Below are 16,298 nucleotides of genomic sequence, written 5' to 3' on the forward strand. Positions count from 1 at the left end.
ATAGTTTTCTACTGAAAATAGTACCTTGCTTAGCACAAATTTCCTTATGAAGTTTTCTGTGCCACTATTTCTCTTCAGATTATAGGGCATGTGTAGCATTTCAAACAGATTGAAGGCTTATTGGCAAAGAAAACTTTTGTAAATGTTTCCAGAAGCTAATCCAATAATACACCCTAGGTTCCTTTCACAGCTCAGAGCTGTTGGTATTTTTCTTAATAGATCCATTTTATCAATACATATTACATTGGTAAGGAAGAAAAAAAAAACATGAAAATCTGGTGTTACAGGGAAATGAATGTACCTGAAAAACTTATTAAGTGAAATAAGCCAGGTTCATGTTCAAGACAGTCTGCATTGTTCTTTCTGATATGTGGATGTTAGATATAAACATATATGTAACACATAAGATATAGATACAGATCTAGCTCTATCCATCTATCTGAGGAAAGTACGGTATTTGTAGATATCACAATGAAACCCTTTTGAACAAAAAGAACATTAAGAAGTTGAACATGGCTTTTGTCTATCAGCTTTGAGGAGGCAAAGGTGAAGAAGCTTTCTGCTGTCATCCCGAATCCAGCCACCTCCACCATGCCACCCAAGTTCCACCCCAGGAAAATCAAGGTTGTCTGTCTGAGGTGTACTGGTGGCCAATCTGCAACACATCTGCCCTGACCCCCACAATTCACTCCCTGGGTCTGTTTTGGAAAAAAGGTTGCTGATGACATTGCTAAGGCAACGGGTGGCCAGAAATTCCTAAGGATTATAGTAAACATGACCATCCATCCAGACAGGCCCAGATATAGAGGTGGGACCTTCTACCTCTGCCCTGATCATCAAAGCCCTAAAGGAGCCACCAAGACAGAAACAAACAGAAAGACGTTAAACACAGTGGCAGTATCTCTTTTGATGAGATTGCCCAGCAGATGAAGCACAGACCTTTAGCCAGAGAACTTTCTGGAGGCATTAAGGAGATCCTGAGCTGTAATGTTGGTGGCCGCCATCCTCATGACATCAAAGATGACATCAACAGTGGTGTGGTAAAACATCTGACTAGTTAAGAAGTACAAGAGAAAGTATTTCAAGAAAAGATCATCTGACAAAAAAAACCTGAAAATATGTGGAGTTTGGACAGCAGTAAGAGGGGATACAAATGAAAGAACAGGGAAGGAAGGGAAGACGTACAAATCTATGTATGGCTGGGTGCTTGTGGCTTACATCTGTAATCCTAGCTACTCATGAGGCTGAGATATGAGGATCGCAGGTCAAAGCCAGCCTCTTACCTCTAATTAACTACCAGAAAATCAAAGTAGTTCTGTGGCTTAAAGTGGCAGAGCACTAACCTTTAGCAGAGACCTCAGGGACAGCACCCAGGCCCTGAGTTAAAGCCCTACAACAGACAGAAGAAAAAAGTCTAGGATTTTATCTGTTCTTGATTGTACCTATATAGCCTGCAATATAACTTTTTAAAGATTTCTAATGGGGTCTTTTTCCTGATAACTCAATTATATTCCTCATTAAAACTTTTAGTGAGGAATAAAAACTGACTAAGCAATGACAAGTTAGCTGAAATAGAAGGCAAATGCTTTGCTGAAGTACAAAAAGATGCCATCATCCAGCTTCTTGGAAAGAAGGTGGTTACGGCCTCTGTTTTAGAGCCAGGACCTACGCTGCCACCAGAAGGGCATCTCTGAGTCTAGAATGGCAAGCTCAGATGTCAAGGTCCCATCCCAATGATCTCATATGTACCTGTAGCAGTAAAGTTTCAACCTCTGATCTTTTAGGAGAAAACCAACAAGATGTGATTCAACAGCAAAATCTTTGGTAATATGGAACACTGAAGTCAAATTTTCTCTGCTGGAAAACTAGAAAGATACCTTGTTATTTAAATAAGGTAGTAAAAATGTATGAGGACACAGTACTATTAGTTGAAATGGTACAGATATGACTTTGTACTTATGCTACCTGGCATCACATAATCTCCACACCCTTCCTGGGAAGGCCCTGAGAACAAGCATTTTAGCAAATACAAAGGATTATAAGACACACTTTAGAAGGCAGAAGTCTCCATGTTCTAGTCACAAATTATCTGTGCATGTATAGAAAGTCAAGTGACCTCAGGATAGAGTATGTAATTTCAAAAACATGCTTATATTAATATTAAATAATAAGAAGACAAAATAATTTTATAAAAAATTTATTTCTCTATAAATACAAATTCCAACATCAACAAACAATAGTCCAGTGGAAAAATACTAGCCATTAACATTGAAAACTTTATTCTTAGTTAATAAATAGAACTTTGGCATTCAAATTTCTAGCTGTAAACCCTATTAAAAAACCAAAAACAAAAACAACCCTTTTATAAAATAGGAGGCAAAAATGACAAATTAGAAGGCATAAGCCAACCAGTGGCTTCACATTCTTTTTTATATAATAACTGTATTTCATTTAAATTATGAACACTGTATTTACACATGAGGTATTCCAAGTGGTTCAAAAACAGAACCTGGTATGCACACCCACCAGTCGAGGTGAATGATGACACGCTCTGCTGTGCTTTTATGTTAACCGCGAGCACCTTAGTACTTGTCACCACACCAGCGAGATGCTGAATTTTCCATGTAGGTATTTAAATAATTACTCATAGATATATGTATATATGTACACATAAATGAATACATTCTAAAGGAATTTCCTACTCACTATTATAGAAAAGATTGAGTTCCAAAGACATCTATCTGATAATTTCCTTCACTTTTTACTAAGTCAGCTAACCAGTTAAGGAAAAATCGATCCTTGCTTAAAGAAAATCCTTATCAAGTCTATTTACAGTACAACAAGGTGCAATAATCATCAACATTCTCATAGCTCATGTAATATAGAAAAAAATGTTTACTGCAGGCAAAAGGCACAAAAGGTTCTCTCTGCATACATCTGCAACTGTGTTGTTGATGACTTAATGATCTGAAACAATTATATTCAGTATTTCTTTTACATAAAAAACCCAAATCTTCTCCCTTCATGATTAAATGTATGATATAATCACATAGCAATTACCACCAATAGTATTTAGAGGCAAAAGTTGGAAATTTTATTCTTTATGTTATATAGGAGATTTTTTTCTTGGTTTGTGAACACTAAAAAGACTGTCAAAAGTAAAAACAAAATGAATTAGCTTTATGTCTGGAAACTACAGCAGCTATCAGCAGTTTCAAATTATATAGTCTGAGTGTGCATGGTTATGAGAATTGCTTTTTATAGGAATTATGAATCTGTAAGGGATAGAAATCTACTTAAGAGAATGTCAACAATTCAAAATAAAGGTAAGCTACTAAGCTATGTAAAAATGCAATCCAAGTACTCAGCTGCCATTTAAGAAACACTGTCCCAATAAAGCAGTTCCTTTACAAATGCCAGGTTAATTTATAAGCCCACTGGTAAACTGGGAATGCACAATACTCACATTAGCAATACATTCATCCTTTTTATTTTAAAGCCACAGAAAAAAAGCCTAATTTAGTTTTTAAAATTCTCATAACCAAAATAAATTTCACTAAGATGTAATACTGTTGTTAGATACTGAATCCTATTTCAAATATAAAAAGGAGCCACACTTTAAAAAAAAAAAACAAAAAAGTATTTCTTCCTTAGTCAAGTCAAAATTTTAAAAGGAGCCACTGAAAAAGTTACTAACAGTTTCAATAAAGTCATTCAATTTTTCTGACATCAGGTTAAAAGGTATCTATTGTGCCCTTAATTCAACTAATTTTATCTGCACAGGTCACAGGAGACTTTCATTTTGATAACTTATGTCCTGTCCATTATGTGTGACTTAAGTTAGAATAAGCTCAACTTGAAAAGACAAATAATGTTCATGCCACATGACATTTCCTGAGATAATCAACATTTAATGCACAAAAGCATAATCAAAAGGTTTCATAATCTAAGAAAATTTTCATTTGGACTTAAATTTTAGGTTAAATTTCATTCCAGGCAGATGTCATTGTACTGCACTGTAGTTCAAAAAGAGGCAAAACACTAGTTGTGCTGTTTGCCTATCTTATTTGCTTCATTGTGATACTAGTAACTTTCAACCTTAGAAGGTGTCTTGATGAAAGGAAATTTTCTGAAAAAAAAAATTAGCATTAGGTACTACTATCTCCCTCCCTGCTACAAATTCTCTCCCAAACTTAGTATTTACTCTTAAGGTGCTCTTAAGCTCTATGTTCTATGAGGATTATACTTAAACTATCATATCTTAACTTCTTTTTATGGGAGAAATATATTTGGAAAATGGAGTGAATTAGCAGCAGTTAATTTCTTAAATTAAAAAAATATGCCTCAAGACAAGTAAATTTTGTTTTAGAAAACTAACTTATTAAAACCAAATTGTTTTATCAAATGGTGCCTACAGTAGAATAAAACCAATGACAACCATAAATCACTGGAACATGAACTAAAAACCTAGGAAATACCTAAGTAAGAACTTACTAACCCAAGTCAGTAATAACTTGTTTGTTAGTCCTATGACCCTAGGTGCCTTTATTTCAGAAATCTTTACAAGATGGCAGTGATTCTATTCAAAGTGAATATAGAAATATTACTTGCTGTTCTGTGGCTAATCTATGCTTGATGATCTATACTTTACTACTCTATAGGAACATTTTCAACTGACAATTTTCACAAGGCAGACTTTTTTGCATATAAGTTTTGGTATAAATTTATGATTCCTTGATTATCTTTAAAGCACTAACATAAAAAAGTGAATATATTTTCAGAAAGCCAACTACTTAGCGGTGACTAAGTCCCTCCCTAGGTCAGAGTGTGTGAACTGTAGAATGATCACAATACATTTTTTCGTCTTAGGCCAGACCCTAAGAAGAGAAAGAAGAGTGAACCAAGGCACCAAGTACAAGGGACATGGACTACTTTACAATGTATTAAGAAACTGTTGAAACACAACTATAAAACAACTTATCGAGAGCAGTAAAGAAGTCAAAATTCTGAACTAAGTATCTTCCTGGGTTAAGTCTCCTTGAAGGCCTTATCTTACTGTGTTCTGATTATTGAGAACAGGAAAATCTTTTCTAGAACAATCTTAACACCTGCCATGAAAACCCAATACAAATATTATATTGCTTAATTCACATGCTATTCCCTCACTTCTTATTCAGTCTTGCCTAGTGAAATGTGTGTGTGTGTGACGGTGCAGTGCTTTGTTATAACTAAGTATATTTAAAAGCATGTGAAGAATACTATGAAGAATAAAGTATTCTTTCCAAAATACTAACTAAACCAGACATTTGAAAGTTTAAATGATAGCAATTCTACTAAATATTAGTTGCATTTCATAGTAATACCCTGTACTCCAGATTAAGAATTTAGCCAAGGATTTTTTTATGAAGAACACCATTCTTAACATAATATAGCTAATACATGGAATTAAATATCTTCTTGGTTTAGAGTTAATGCCAGTTTGAACTCAGATGTAAATAATTTTTGTTGGCTTTCTCTTAAAAGTAGTTTCAACTCCAAAATGGGTACAATAATGTTAGAATGGAAACATGGAGATTTGAATAAATAAGCTATTGTGCCAGAGTTGTCAGTCTTTCTTTTACAATAATGATCTGAGGACTTCATACATACATACATATTCAAATAGAGGCATGTTAGAAATTAGTGCAAATTAAGTTAAATTTTCTTGTAATGCATTGTTACTTACAATGATAATGAAAACAATCACCATGTCAAAATTTCACACCTCTAGGGCAATGTACAGTCACTCTGGAAAAATAGCCAACCTATCTACTGTACTAAACTGTGATAATCAACCTGACTCCACAACCTGATCATCTTGGCACACAGATTGTTTAAAACATAGCTGATTTGCCTACTGTATTTCTATTAGAACACTTGCCTGCTGATGGGACTCTTCTTTACCCAGCCCTTGAAAAATCTCAAAATAAAACACAAGCTACTATATGAAAGAACTGTAAGAATAAACTATAAGAATAAGTGCCTTTTTCAGAAGCTCTCCTTTACCCTTGAAATCCTTATTTTGTGAAAAATGCCTACAAACTCCACATGTCCATGCATACACAAACACACAAAACTGTAGGAGTAAATGAGAATCTATCTCTTTATCTGAAGGGCATTCTTCACAGCTTGGTCCTACAATCAGTAGTTTAAAAATGCAGATGTCTTTTCTTGCATACTTTAAAATTTTTTTCAAATGGTAATTTGATTGTTTTGCCTGATCAGCTAAGTCTCTTCTAAACCTCCTTAACTCTTCCCCACCCCCCAAAAAAAAATTCCATAAAAACCCCTATGTTCAAGTCATGTCTCTTGCCATTTTACATTGTAATTCCTAAAATGAAATGTGAAGAACCATGACACAGCAGCATTTAACAATGGGTCATTATTGCTGTAGGACCAACACTTGATCACTGGGTTATGCAGTTGTCTCCCATGTCCTGAGCATAGCGGTCTGATATTGTAGTCCGTAATTCATCAATGTCCCTCCGTAACTGGCACACATCTGACAGTTTTTTACTGAGTGTTTCTGGACTGTGGTCATTTCCAGTCTCTTCAGCTGAACAGTTCATTGCTATGTAAATAAAACACAGAGTGAATACTTCAATTTTTGTTTGAATAAACATTTTAAGATTTTCACCTTACCAATGGGAATAGAGTACAACACACATCAGTGAGGCTCAGGTTTAAAACATAAGTCATTCAATATTAAACACATATTACCTAGTTTGTCTTTCACTTTGCTAATTAAAATATATTCAATTTCTATAATAATACAAATTCAACATGTTTAATGATGACAATACTCCAAAAATGGAAAGATGTGTTCTAATGTCTCTTTTCAAGCTCAACTAGAACACTTGGTTCTTCTCATTCGGCAAAATCTAAAGATCTTTTACATAGTAAAAGGAAGTATTTTTAATTTTTATTATTACAAAATGGGTTTCTCTGGCATGCAAATATACAGTCCCAAAATATCCAGTTGATTGCTAACTGCCCAATGCCTGAATAAGCAGGAGGGTAAGGCCTTGAGTCAGCTGATTTATTTAGTCCAGTGATTTATGTACTTAGTTATTGTGAAATAAATCTTTCCTTAAGACCCTTATTAGCACTGGTACTTTCCTGAAGGTGTGATGTCAAGTAACTTAGTCACACGAAGAAGAAAGCATACAGGCCTTACTGAAGAAGCAGTATGGATTTGCTCATTGTATGGGCCTTGAAACTAGAAAACAAAATAGCCTGACAGACTTTGAGAAACTTCAGGAAAAGTAGTATTCAGCTAAAAATGGTACAACACAAATTATATGAGAGGATTTACAAGAAATATGGTTATCTTTATTCCTAATATTTATGATGTTACATATATGATACTACACTTACTTTTGGCAGATCATTCTGACAACAATGTGAAAAACAGACTGGAGGAAGAAGAGTAAGATGGGTGAAGCAAGGCTAATTCAGTTTAGGACTATGAAAACCTGAATTAGAGCAACAGCACAATAGAGATGTGAAGGTAGAACATGGATAAGATTACTTGAAGAAAATAGAGAATAAAGCAAACCAAAAAAAAAAAACCCACAAAAATCAAGTGCAGATCATATGATTCATGCCTTTAATCCTTGCATGAAGAAAGTAGAGACAGAGGATTCCAAGTCTGAGAACAGCCTGGGCTATATAGCAAGGTATATATTTGTCTCAAACAAAATGAAGTGAAAAGACAACAACAAAAAGACAACAACAAAACTCAACAAACAATTCCTAACGACCCAATAATAAATGGCAGAGAACTCAAAAGACTGAGGTTGAGAAGTCATAAGGGTAGAAGCAGAATTTAGAGAGTTTGTCATGGAAACCAAGGTGTCACAGAACTCTTAAGATGAGTGGTATGCAATGCCAAAAGATAACTGAAGGAGACATTGGACAAGGAGCCAAAGGAATCAATTGTTTTTTTGACAAATTAGCTGGCTGGTCTAAATGTAAGGTAAGGACTCTGGGTTGAATAAGGAGTGGAAGGAGTATACACCAGGAAATGTATGTGGTAAGATTCTGAACCTTTTATTTGTATTAGGATAGCTCCATTATTTAAAAAAAGCTAATAAATCCTACAATGAAATGTAGTATATAATGAAATAATTGAAGGGGTGATCAGTTCCAAAATGATAGAGAAAATGAGTCTTCTTGTGTTTTCTTCTTGCTCTTGAGAGCAATTTTTTCCTTTTCTTCTCTAAGACCCTTATCGAATTCCAGCTCTTCCATAAAGCTATCACAGCTCTTTCCATGTCTCATGTTTCCACTGTCCTCTGCCCACAACTCAATTGTAGCACTTAATACAATGTTCTAATAACTCAGTTAACATGTAGGTGAGCTGTGTTCACTTTATTTGCATTACCAGCTCCTAACAGCTCAACCATTGAAGGCATCTGTTAAGTGTTTATTGAGTGGAAGTTCTCAAATATTCACCATTTTTATACATTCACGTTTGTTCATAAACCTTACATACTCATCCTACACTTGTCCAACTGGAGTGGATTTCCTCTTTATTACAAAGAGACCAATATTTCAATATTCTATAAATCTAGGACTGCAGTCATTCCAGCAAATGCAGCACAGAAGGGCAAGCTCACACTAGGATAATATTACAGCAGCTCTCTCTCTCACTATAGGTGTGGAAGAAGATAGAATTGAGGCAAAGACAGGAAAGTAGCAAAACCAACATCATATATGACATGGCCAATACATGTAAGCAGTGAAGACTGGACCATGAGAAAGCACTGGTTAATTCTTTTTTTTTTTTTTTTTTTTTTTGGTCCGGTCGTGGGACCTGAACTCTGGACCTGGGCACTGTCCCTCAGCTCTTCAGCTCAAGGCTAGCACTCTACCACTTGAGCCACAGCGCCACTTCTGGCTTTTTTCTTTTTGCTTATGTGGTGCTGAGGAATCGAACCCAGGGCCTCAGGCATGCAAGGCAAGCACTCTACCACTGAGCCACCTTCCCAGCCCAGCACTGGTTAATTCTATAAAATATACACAGAATAAAGAAGTAGTAAATATTTCTTTACAAATATTTTGCCAGTAGAAGACTGAGTCATTAGTCTATGCAGCTATCATATGAAAGTAATAAAAGCTTCATTACTTGGAGCAAAGTAATTGGAAAATCACTTAACTACCGTAACAAGCCCCAAGTGCCAGATTCAGCATAAGACACATCCCCTGGCATTCTGCCTTCTGAAAAATATGCTTTCTGACTTCCAGGCATAATGAGGTCAGTTTTAGTAAGGAAGTAATATCGCACTGAATTAAAGCCTCATAAATTCAAGTCAGAAGGAGAGAACCAAAATAAATGGATTTGTGAAGACAGGTTTCAAAACTGTTAAGCAATAAAGTGAGGACAAGTCATCAGCTACTTACATCTGATTCCCAGTAATAATGAAAGATTAGGCTCCTTGCCCTGAGCTCGCTGATTAAGAATACTGCACAGTGCTTTTAAGTCAAACAAACAATAGGACATTTCTTTAAACAGCTGATCAATCACAGTCAAATCAAATAATGGCCGTTTAGAATGAATGGTCTGCTGCCTAGACTGGTCCAATTCCTGGCTCTGATCTAATAAAGAGCTAGTTTCTTCTGTTTGTCTTTGGTTCTGCAAAGAATAAAGAAAATAATTTGTTAGAACAGTGGAAAAATACTCATTAAAAAGTTATACACATTAACATTTCTCCTAATTATGTAGGTGAAATCTAAAGTCTGTCTAAAGTCAAATCAAATGTTATATTAAATGCAACATTAACCAAATTCAACTGCAAATATGCAATAGGAAAAAGAAAAAATATATAGTAGAAGTGATTCTTCTGTGCCATCTGATGTTCTCTAAGTTTTTCAGCATCTCACCTTAAACTAACTCTAAGGTAACCTTCGGGGGGAAAAAACATGAAACCAAACATCCTTGAGCTTCAGTAGTTTCTCAAAAAGAGAATGCTGGATACCCTGAAAATATTACAGGAAGAGATAGGAGAAACACTAAAGCTCCTTGGCACAGGTCAAAGCTTCCTAAATAAAGATCCAGAAACACAACAAATGAAAGAAAGGCTGGAAAATGGGAATTGTACTAAACTGCAGAGCTTCTGCATGGCAACGGACATAGCTAGCAAGATAAACAGAAAGCTCAGAGACTGGGAGAAGATCTTCACTAGCCATACAATAGACAAGGGCCTCATATCAAAAATATACTTAGAACTCAAAAACACCCACAACAAACCCTCAAATAAACAACCACCCCATTAATAAGTGGGCTAAAGAATTAAAAAGAGACTTCCCTGGAGAAGAAATAAGAATGGGTAATAGGCACAAAGAAATGTTCAACATTTCTGGCCATAATCAAAATGCAAATCAAAACTACATTGAGAGTCCACCTCATCCCAGTTAGAATGACCAATATCAAGAAAATTAATGAACAGATGCTGGTGGATGTGGCTAAAAGGGAATACTACTACACTATTAGTGGGAATATAAACTTGTTTAACTATCCTGGAAAGTATGGAGATTCTTCAGAGGAGTTCTTCATAGAGTTCCTTTATGACCCAGCAATTTCACTCCTGAGCATTTACCCAGTGATCACAAACAAGGCCATACTAAAGTTATGAGTACAACCATGTTCACTGTAGCATTATTTACCATAGCTAAGATATGGAACCAACCCAGATGCCCCTCAGTAGATGAATGGATCAAGAAAATGTGATATATATACACAATGGAATTCTATGCTTTCATCAGAAAGAATGACATCTTCCCTTTTATAAGGAAATAGATAGACTTGGAAAAAGTCTTATTAAGTGAAGTAAGCCAAATCCAAATAAACATCAGCTCCATAGTTTCCCTCATTTGTAACAATTAGTATGTGCCTAGGATTGTCTTAGGAGAGGATCACTATAGCTCAATAATAGCTATGTACATATGACTACATAAAAAGATGCTAATTGAAACGATCTCCATAACATGGAAACAAGGGTTTTTGTGGTTCTTTTTTCTTTTTTTAGTGTACTGTTCATAGTTATTTCTTTTGTATTTCATTATTTTCTTCTCTGGTTTATTCCCCCGTGGTTACTGTTTCTGATTTCAGTACCCTTTGTCTTGAATATAAGTTTACCTGATTTGGGGAAGGGAAAGGAAATCACTGAAATGGTAGGACAAATGGTATCACTAGATACTATGTTGGAAATGAACTTTACAACTTGTGGGGGAGAAGAGATGGGGGGAGGAAAGTGGGAGAAAATTAGAGAGGGGGTAACACTGTTTGGACAAAAAATGTACTCATTACCTTACTTATGTAACTGTAACCCTCTGGTACATCACCTTTACAATAAAATAAAATTTTTAAAAATAAAAATAAATAAAAGCCAAGAAGTAATAATCTGAAAAAAGAGCAATGTTGGAAGTATCACAATACCTGACTTCAAATTATACTCTAGAGCCATAGTAACAAAACCAGCATGGTACAGGCAAAAATAATCCCACACAATTATAGCTATCTAGTTTTTTAAAAAGTTGCCCAAAGCATATAATGGATAAAAGACAACTAACTCAACAAATGGTGCTGGAAAAACTGGGAATCTGCATGCTTAACACTGAAAACAGATCTGTGTCTTTCATCCAATTCAAAGTGGATCAAGGATCTTAATCTAAGACATGGAACTTTCACCCTACTATAGGAAAACACTGCAAGATATAGGTATAGGTGACAACTTCCCAAATAAGACTTCAATGCCTCAGCCAATAAGGAAGAGAATAATGGGATTGCATCAAACTGAAAAGCTTTTGCACAGCAGTTACCAAAAGAAGAAAAAACTGGTAGAAAGGGAAAAAACATTTGCTAGCTATTCATCTGACAAGAGATTAATAACCAGAATATAAAAGGAGCTCAAAACTTTAAAAAGAACCAATAACCCAATTAAAAGCAAAAGAGCTGACTAGATGCTTCTTGAACAAAGTACAATAGTCACTAAATATATAAATACATAAAGAATTTTCACTTTCCCTGGCCATAAGAGAAATGTAAAATCAAACTGACATTGACATTTCATCTCACCTTAGTTAGAATGGTCATCATCAAGAGTACAAACAACAAATAATGCTGGTAAGGATGGGGGATGGAGGCAGAACCTTTACATCCTGTTAGAAGGATGGAAATTAGTGCAACCACTATGGAAATCGATATGGAGATTCCTTGGAAAACTAAAATGTGATAGTGTGATATAGTGACATGACTACTGGGCATATATCTGAAAAAATGTAATTAAGATGTAATTAGAAACCTTTAAACATATATGTTTACTGCAACACTATTCCCAACAGCCAAGTTATAGAAGACATCAGTCTAAATGCCCTACAAGTGATGAATAAAGAAAATATGAAACACACATATACACCTATATCATAATATATATCTATATATCATAATATGTAACTATATGTAATCTACATATGTATTAGATATCATCTATCTATGGTATGTGTAATATATCAGGATATATCTATCATTATCTCTGCCTCATATAATTACAATAGTGGGGCTGATTAGGGGAGAGGGAAAAGGAATGATGACAAATGTATAATACTAATATACATTTTGTTTGTGTATGAAGATGCATGAGAGAACTCACTGAAAGCTATTAAAAAATAGGGGAACTGGAAAAGAGAATAAAGTGAATCTGTTTCAAGTTCAATACATGTATGCAAGAAATACTTTGGTGAGACTCCTTTGTACAACTAATACACACGGATAAAAACTCAAATATCCTAAGAAATATCAAAAACAAAATTTTACAAAGCTCCATATTCATTACAAAATTTACATGATGCAAAGAAGTTCTCAGTCAGTGCCACATTAGTCAGTGGTGCTTAAATTATTGTGTGATCTGCTGTTTCTTTCCCCTTCATTTTTATAAACATGTCTCCCCAAAACAAAGGGTGCACAAAAAATGAGCTAAAAGATTATGTGTTCAATTTAAGTAATAATGTAAAAATTAAGAATTTTTTAGATAACATGTTTGTAATTTTTTAGATAACATGTTTGGAAGGTGTTACAGGAAAAATGAACCAAGCGCCCACAGTACAATACTGAGCTCTATGCATCTTGGACACGTGTGTCTTTTGCTCAACAGTAGTCTCTTTGGAAACAATTTGCCAGGGATACAAAGGATCTATTATATGAGAATGTCCTTAACTTTTTAAAATTTGTAATGATGACAGTCAAAATAAGTATTCTTTGCAAAAAGTGTCTTCAAACACAGGACAAGTATTTAATCTCATACTTTAAATAAGAAAATGATGAAAGAATTTGAATGTGTTGGAAATACATAATTTCCAAGTGTGAAAATAAAAAAATAAACTTCTGGCAGTGGGGAAAGAGGATAGGGCGCATGATAAAGGGTATAAAATGGTTATGATACATTGTAAACGTGTGGCAACAATGAAATCCCCTGTCCCCATAACTGAGATAAACTACTTTAAAAAAAGTGATCTGTCCAATGATCAAGTTGCCAATGCTACACCTTTCCTTAGGGTTGTTTTGTTTACATTCAGTGTGTGCTTTATTTGATCAATACAGGCTTTAATATCTGGACAGCATTTGATTTTGCTGTTATTGGTATGCTGTATTTTAAGATGTAAGATAAAGGTTTTTCTATTGTAATTTTCTTAAGAAACTTAATAGATTTAATTAACTGGTATATTAAATTCAAATTTTCAATTTGAAATTTTTTAAATAATTAACTCCATGCAATTAATGTATACAACCCAACCACTGACTTAAAACTGTGAATAGGCAGTGGTGAATCATTCTCCCAAGGCCATCTGATTTTCCTCTACTTACTTCAAGTACTGCTTTTGTTAATCTCTGTAGGTTTCTTTCTTTTCTCTCTAGTTCTTCCATCATCTTTTGTGTGGTCAATTTCTCTTTAGAAAGTTTCTCTTGCATAGACTAGAACAAAAAAAAAAGTTGTAAAACCAAGCATGTTAACACATTTAAAGGAAAATGCCAGCCTAACATAGGTAAGTAGGCATGTTGGCGTCTGAATACTTTGAATCTTTTTCATCCTAGTACTTTGAATATTGAACCTGTTGCCTTTAGAGCAATCTGTATTATTTATACAGTGGATAGTTCCAAATAAAAGAGAAAAATACCATCTTTACCAACAGTTTTTAATCTGTATGAGATATATCAAATCTACAGATGCTATTTAATACAACTAATTCTTATTTTATTGATTTTTTCCTACATTGGAAGTATATTTATTTTTATATTTTTCTTATATTAGTAAGATATAAAATATGAAGATAACTCTATTTCCTATTAGTTGGAACATAGCTAGTTTCTCAGTATTGAACTAAGGTCAAAGATCAGTGAGGGAGCAGATACATATTAGATGCAGATACATATTAAGAAAGTTCAGAGCACATCAAAGCAGCATGGAAGACATTTTATGGATATTTCAGCTGATTATCGTGATTTTCAAATAAATACACACCAAATTCTGTAGTTGCTTGTGAAACCCACATGTTTCTATCTTCCTTATTGCTTTGGGTAGACCACATCAGTAAACATACAACCAGAGGAAGAAGGATATCATTTTCCTCCAGGTCTCTCTATTCTTAACTCTGAAGATCTTTCAATACACTACTGACCACCCAAACAGCACAAAATATTTTTCCCCCTCTCATTACCTCTGGACGGGATAAAGAAGACAACCATTAGCATGGATTAAGACTAAATGTAACCTGAGGGGACGAGTGGGGTTAGGATGGAAGAGGGGAAAGAATGATGGAAAGGGTGACACTGATCAAATGCACTGTACTCATAAAGTGACATGTTAAATTGAAACCCCTCATACAAGCAGCTAAAGATAATTAAAAAATTGAAAAAAGAAAACTACTAAATATTAAGCCGTTTTCTTTGCAACAAATACTCAAACATGTCCTCTTAAATTTTAATAGACTTCAAAAAATATATTTAATATTTTAGCAAGTGGATAAAAATAAAGGAAATATTAACATATATTTCCTCATATGGAAACTTGTTAATTTTCTACAAAAATGCACCTGGAAGCACAAAGGGCTATCAGAATCATCTAAATCATATACAGAGTTTTATTTACCTAGCTGGACAGAGCTTTCTCACCTCAAGACATTTTTGAATTATAATCAAGAGTTCAACATATACTTAAATTCTAAGGTTTTGTTGGAATGTAGAATGCAGAATATAAACTACTCTATGCGGGGGGGCGGGGAGGGGAAGGGGGGAAAGGAGAAGGATTGGGATTGGGGGGGGAGGGGGGAGGCTGGGAAGGGATGTGAAGGGTAAACAAAGGAGGAGGCTGCAATGCTTGGTAAGAAATGTACGCATTATCCTGCCCATGTAATTGTAACTCCTCTGTACAGTATGTTCACAAATAAAATTAAATTAAAAAAAAGAAAACTTACATTTTAACAATGAAATCTAACCCCAGGGATATGTTTCCATAATGCTGTAATTCCTCAAAAGCTTATGATGATTTATATTTTTACCAATTCATGTTGAGTGTGACTACTGTGTAGTTTGAAGACTGAATTGAAATCAGTGATTAAAACAGGTAATCTTTTTCATTTAAATAAAACAAATGTTTCACAATAGTGTTATTTGTCCAAGAAGGAAAACTGGACTTGGGAATTAACACTAAGCTTAACATCTTAGGTGGTTTGGGCTTGAGGGCATTTATTGAGAAGTGCCTTAATAAAGGAAAGTGCTCAGGACCTAAAGGGTCCTGCTTCTGTAAAAATCGCTAGGATACTAGAGTGAGAATGCTAATACTCTCTGCCTGTAACATTTCACCTAAAAACATTACTTACTTATCTAAAACTGTATGAGAAAAAACATATACTTAAAGCTTAAGGGAGAAAAAAATAAATTTTGAATAATCTTCTCATGGCCTTACCAGATTAAAATTAAAACAGAATAAAATCTGATTATTAACTGGCTTTCCAAAGCAAAGTACAGTTAACTCAATATATAATATTCTTTCTTTAAAAAACTCTATTCTAACTACAGAAGGAGGTTTCTGTAATTCCTTTTTGGTACTTTACCTAAAATTTATGAGCTTTGAAATCTGCATTCATATTTATCAATGCAAATTATAATGTATTTGACATGTAAATCCATAATACCAAATTACTAGTTATTTTTACTATGCGAATAATGAAGAAAACTTTTTTTGGGGGTGGGGGAGGTCCGG

General features: G+C 34.5%; 1 protein-coding gene and 1 pseudogene across 2 annotated transcripts in view; one reads left to right on the forward strand and one right to left on the reverse strand.

Annotated features, from left to right (window-relative positions):
• The first annotated feature begins 582 nt into the window (after window positions 1-582).
• LOC138822534 (large ribosomal subunit protein uL11-like) lies at window positions 583-1,061 on the forward strand (annotated as a pseudogene).
• A 1,207-nt stretch (window positions 1,062-2,268) lies between these two features.
• Window positions 2,269-16,298, reverse strand: part of Cep85l (centrosomal protein 85 like) — a 93,464-nt gene continuing 79,434 nt past the window's right edge. For both annotated transcript variants that reach the window (XM_070015326.1, XM_070015325.1), the window contains exons 11-13: window positions 13,904-14,011; window positions 9,445-9,676; window positions 2,269-6,610 (exon numbers count right to left, since the gene is read on the reverse strand). In XM_070015326.1, coding sequence (XP_069871427.1) covers window positions 6,447-6,610; window positions 9,445-9,676; window positions 13,904-14,011 — 504 coding nt within the window. In that variant the 3' untranslated portion in view covers window positions 2,269-6,446. The remainder of the gene's footprint in view (window positions 6,611-9,444; window positions 9,677-13,903; window positions 14,012-16,298) is intronic.

This window comes from Dipodomys merriami, unplaced genomic scaffold (assembly GCF_024711535.1).
Source record: "Dipodomys merriami isolate MVZ:Mamm:240054 unplaced genomic scaffold, mDipMer1.0.p SCAF_112, whole genome shotgun sequence".
Taxonomy (NCBI): domain Eukaryota; kingdom Metazoa; phylum Chordata; class Mammalia; order Rodentia; family Heteromyidae; genus Dipodomys; species Dipodomys merriami.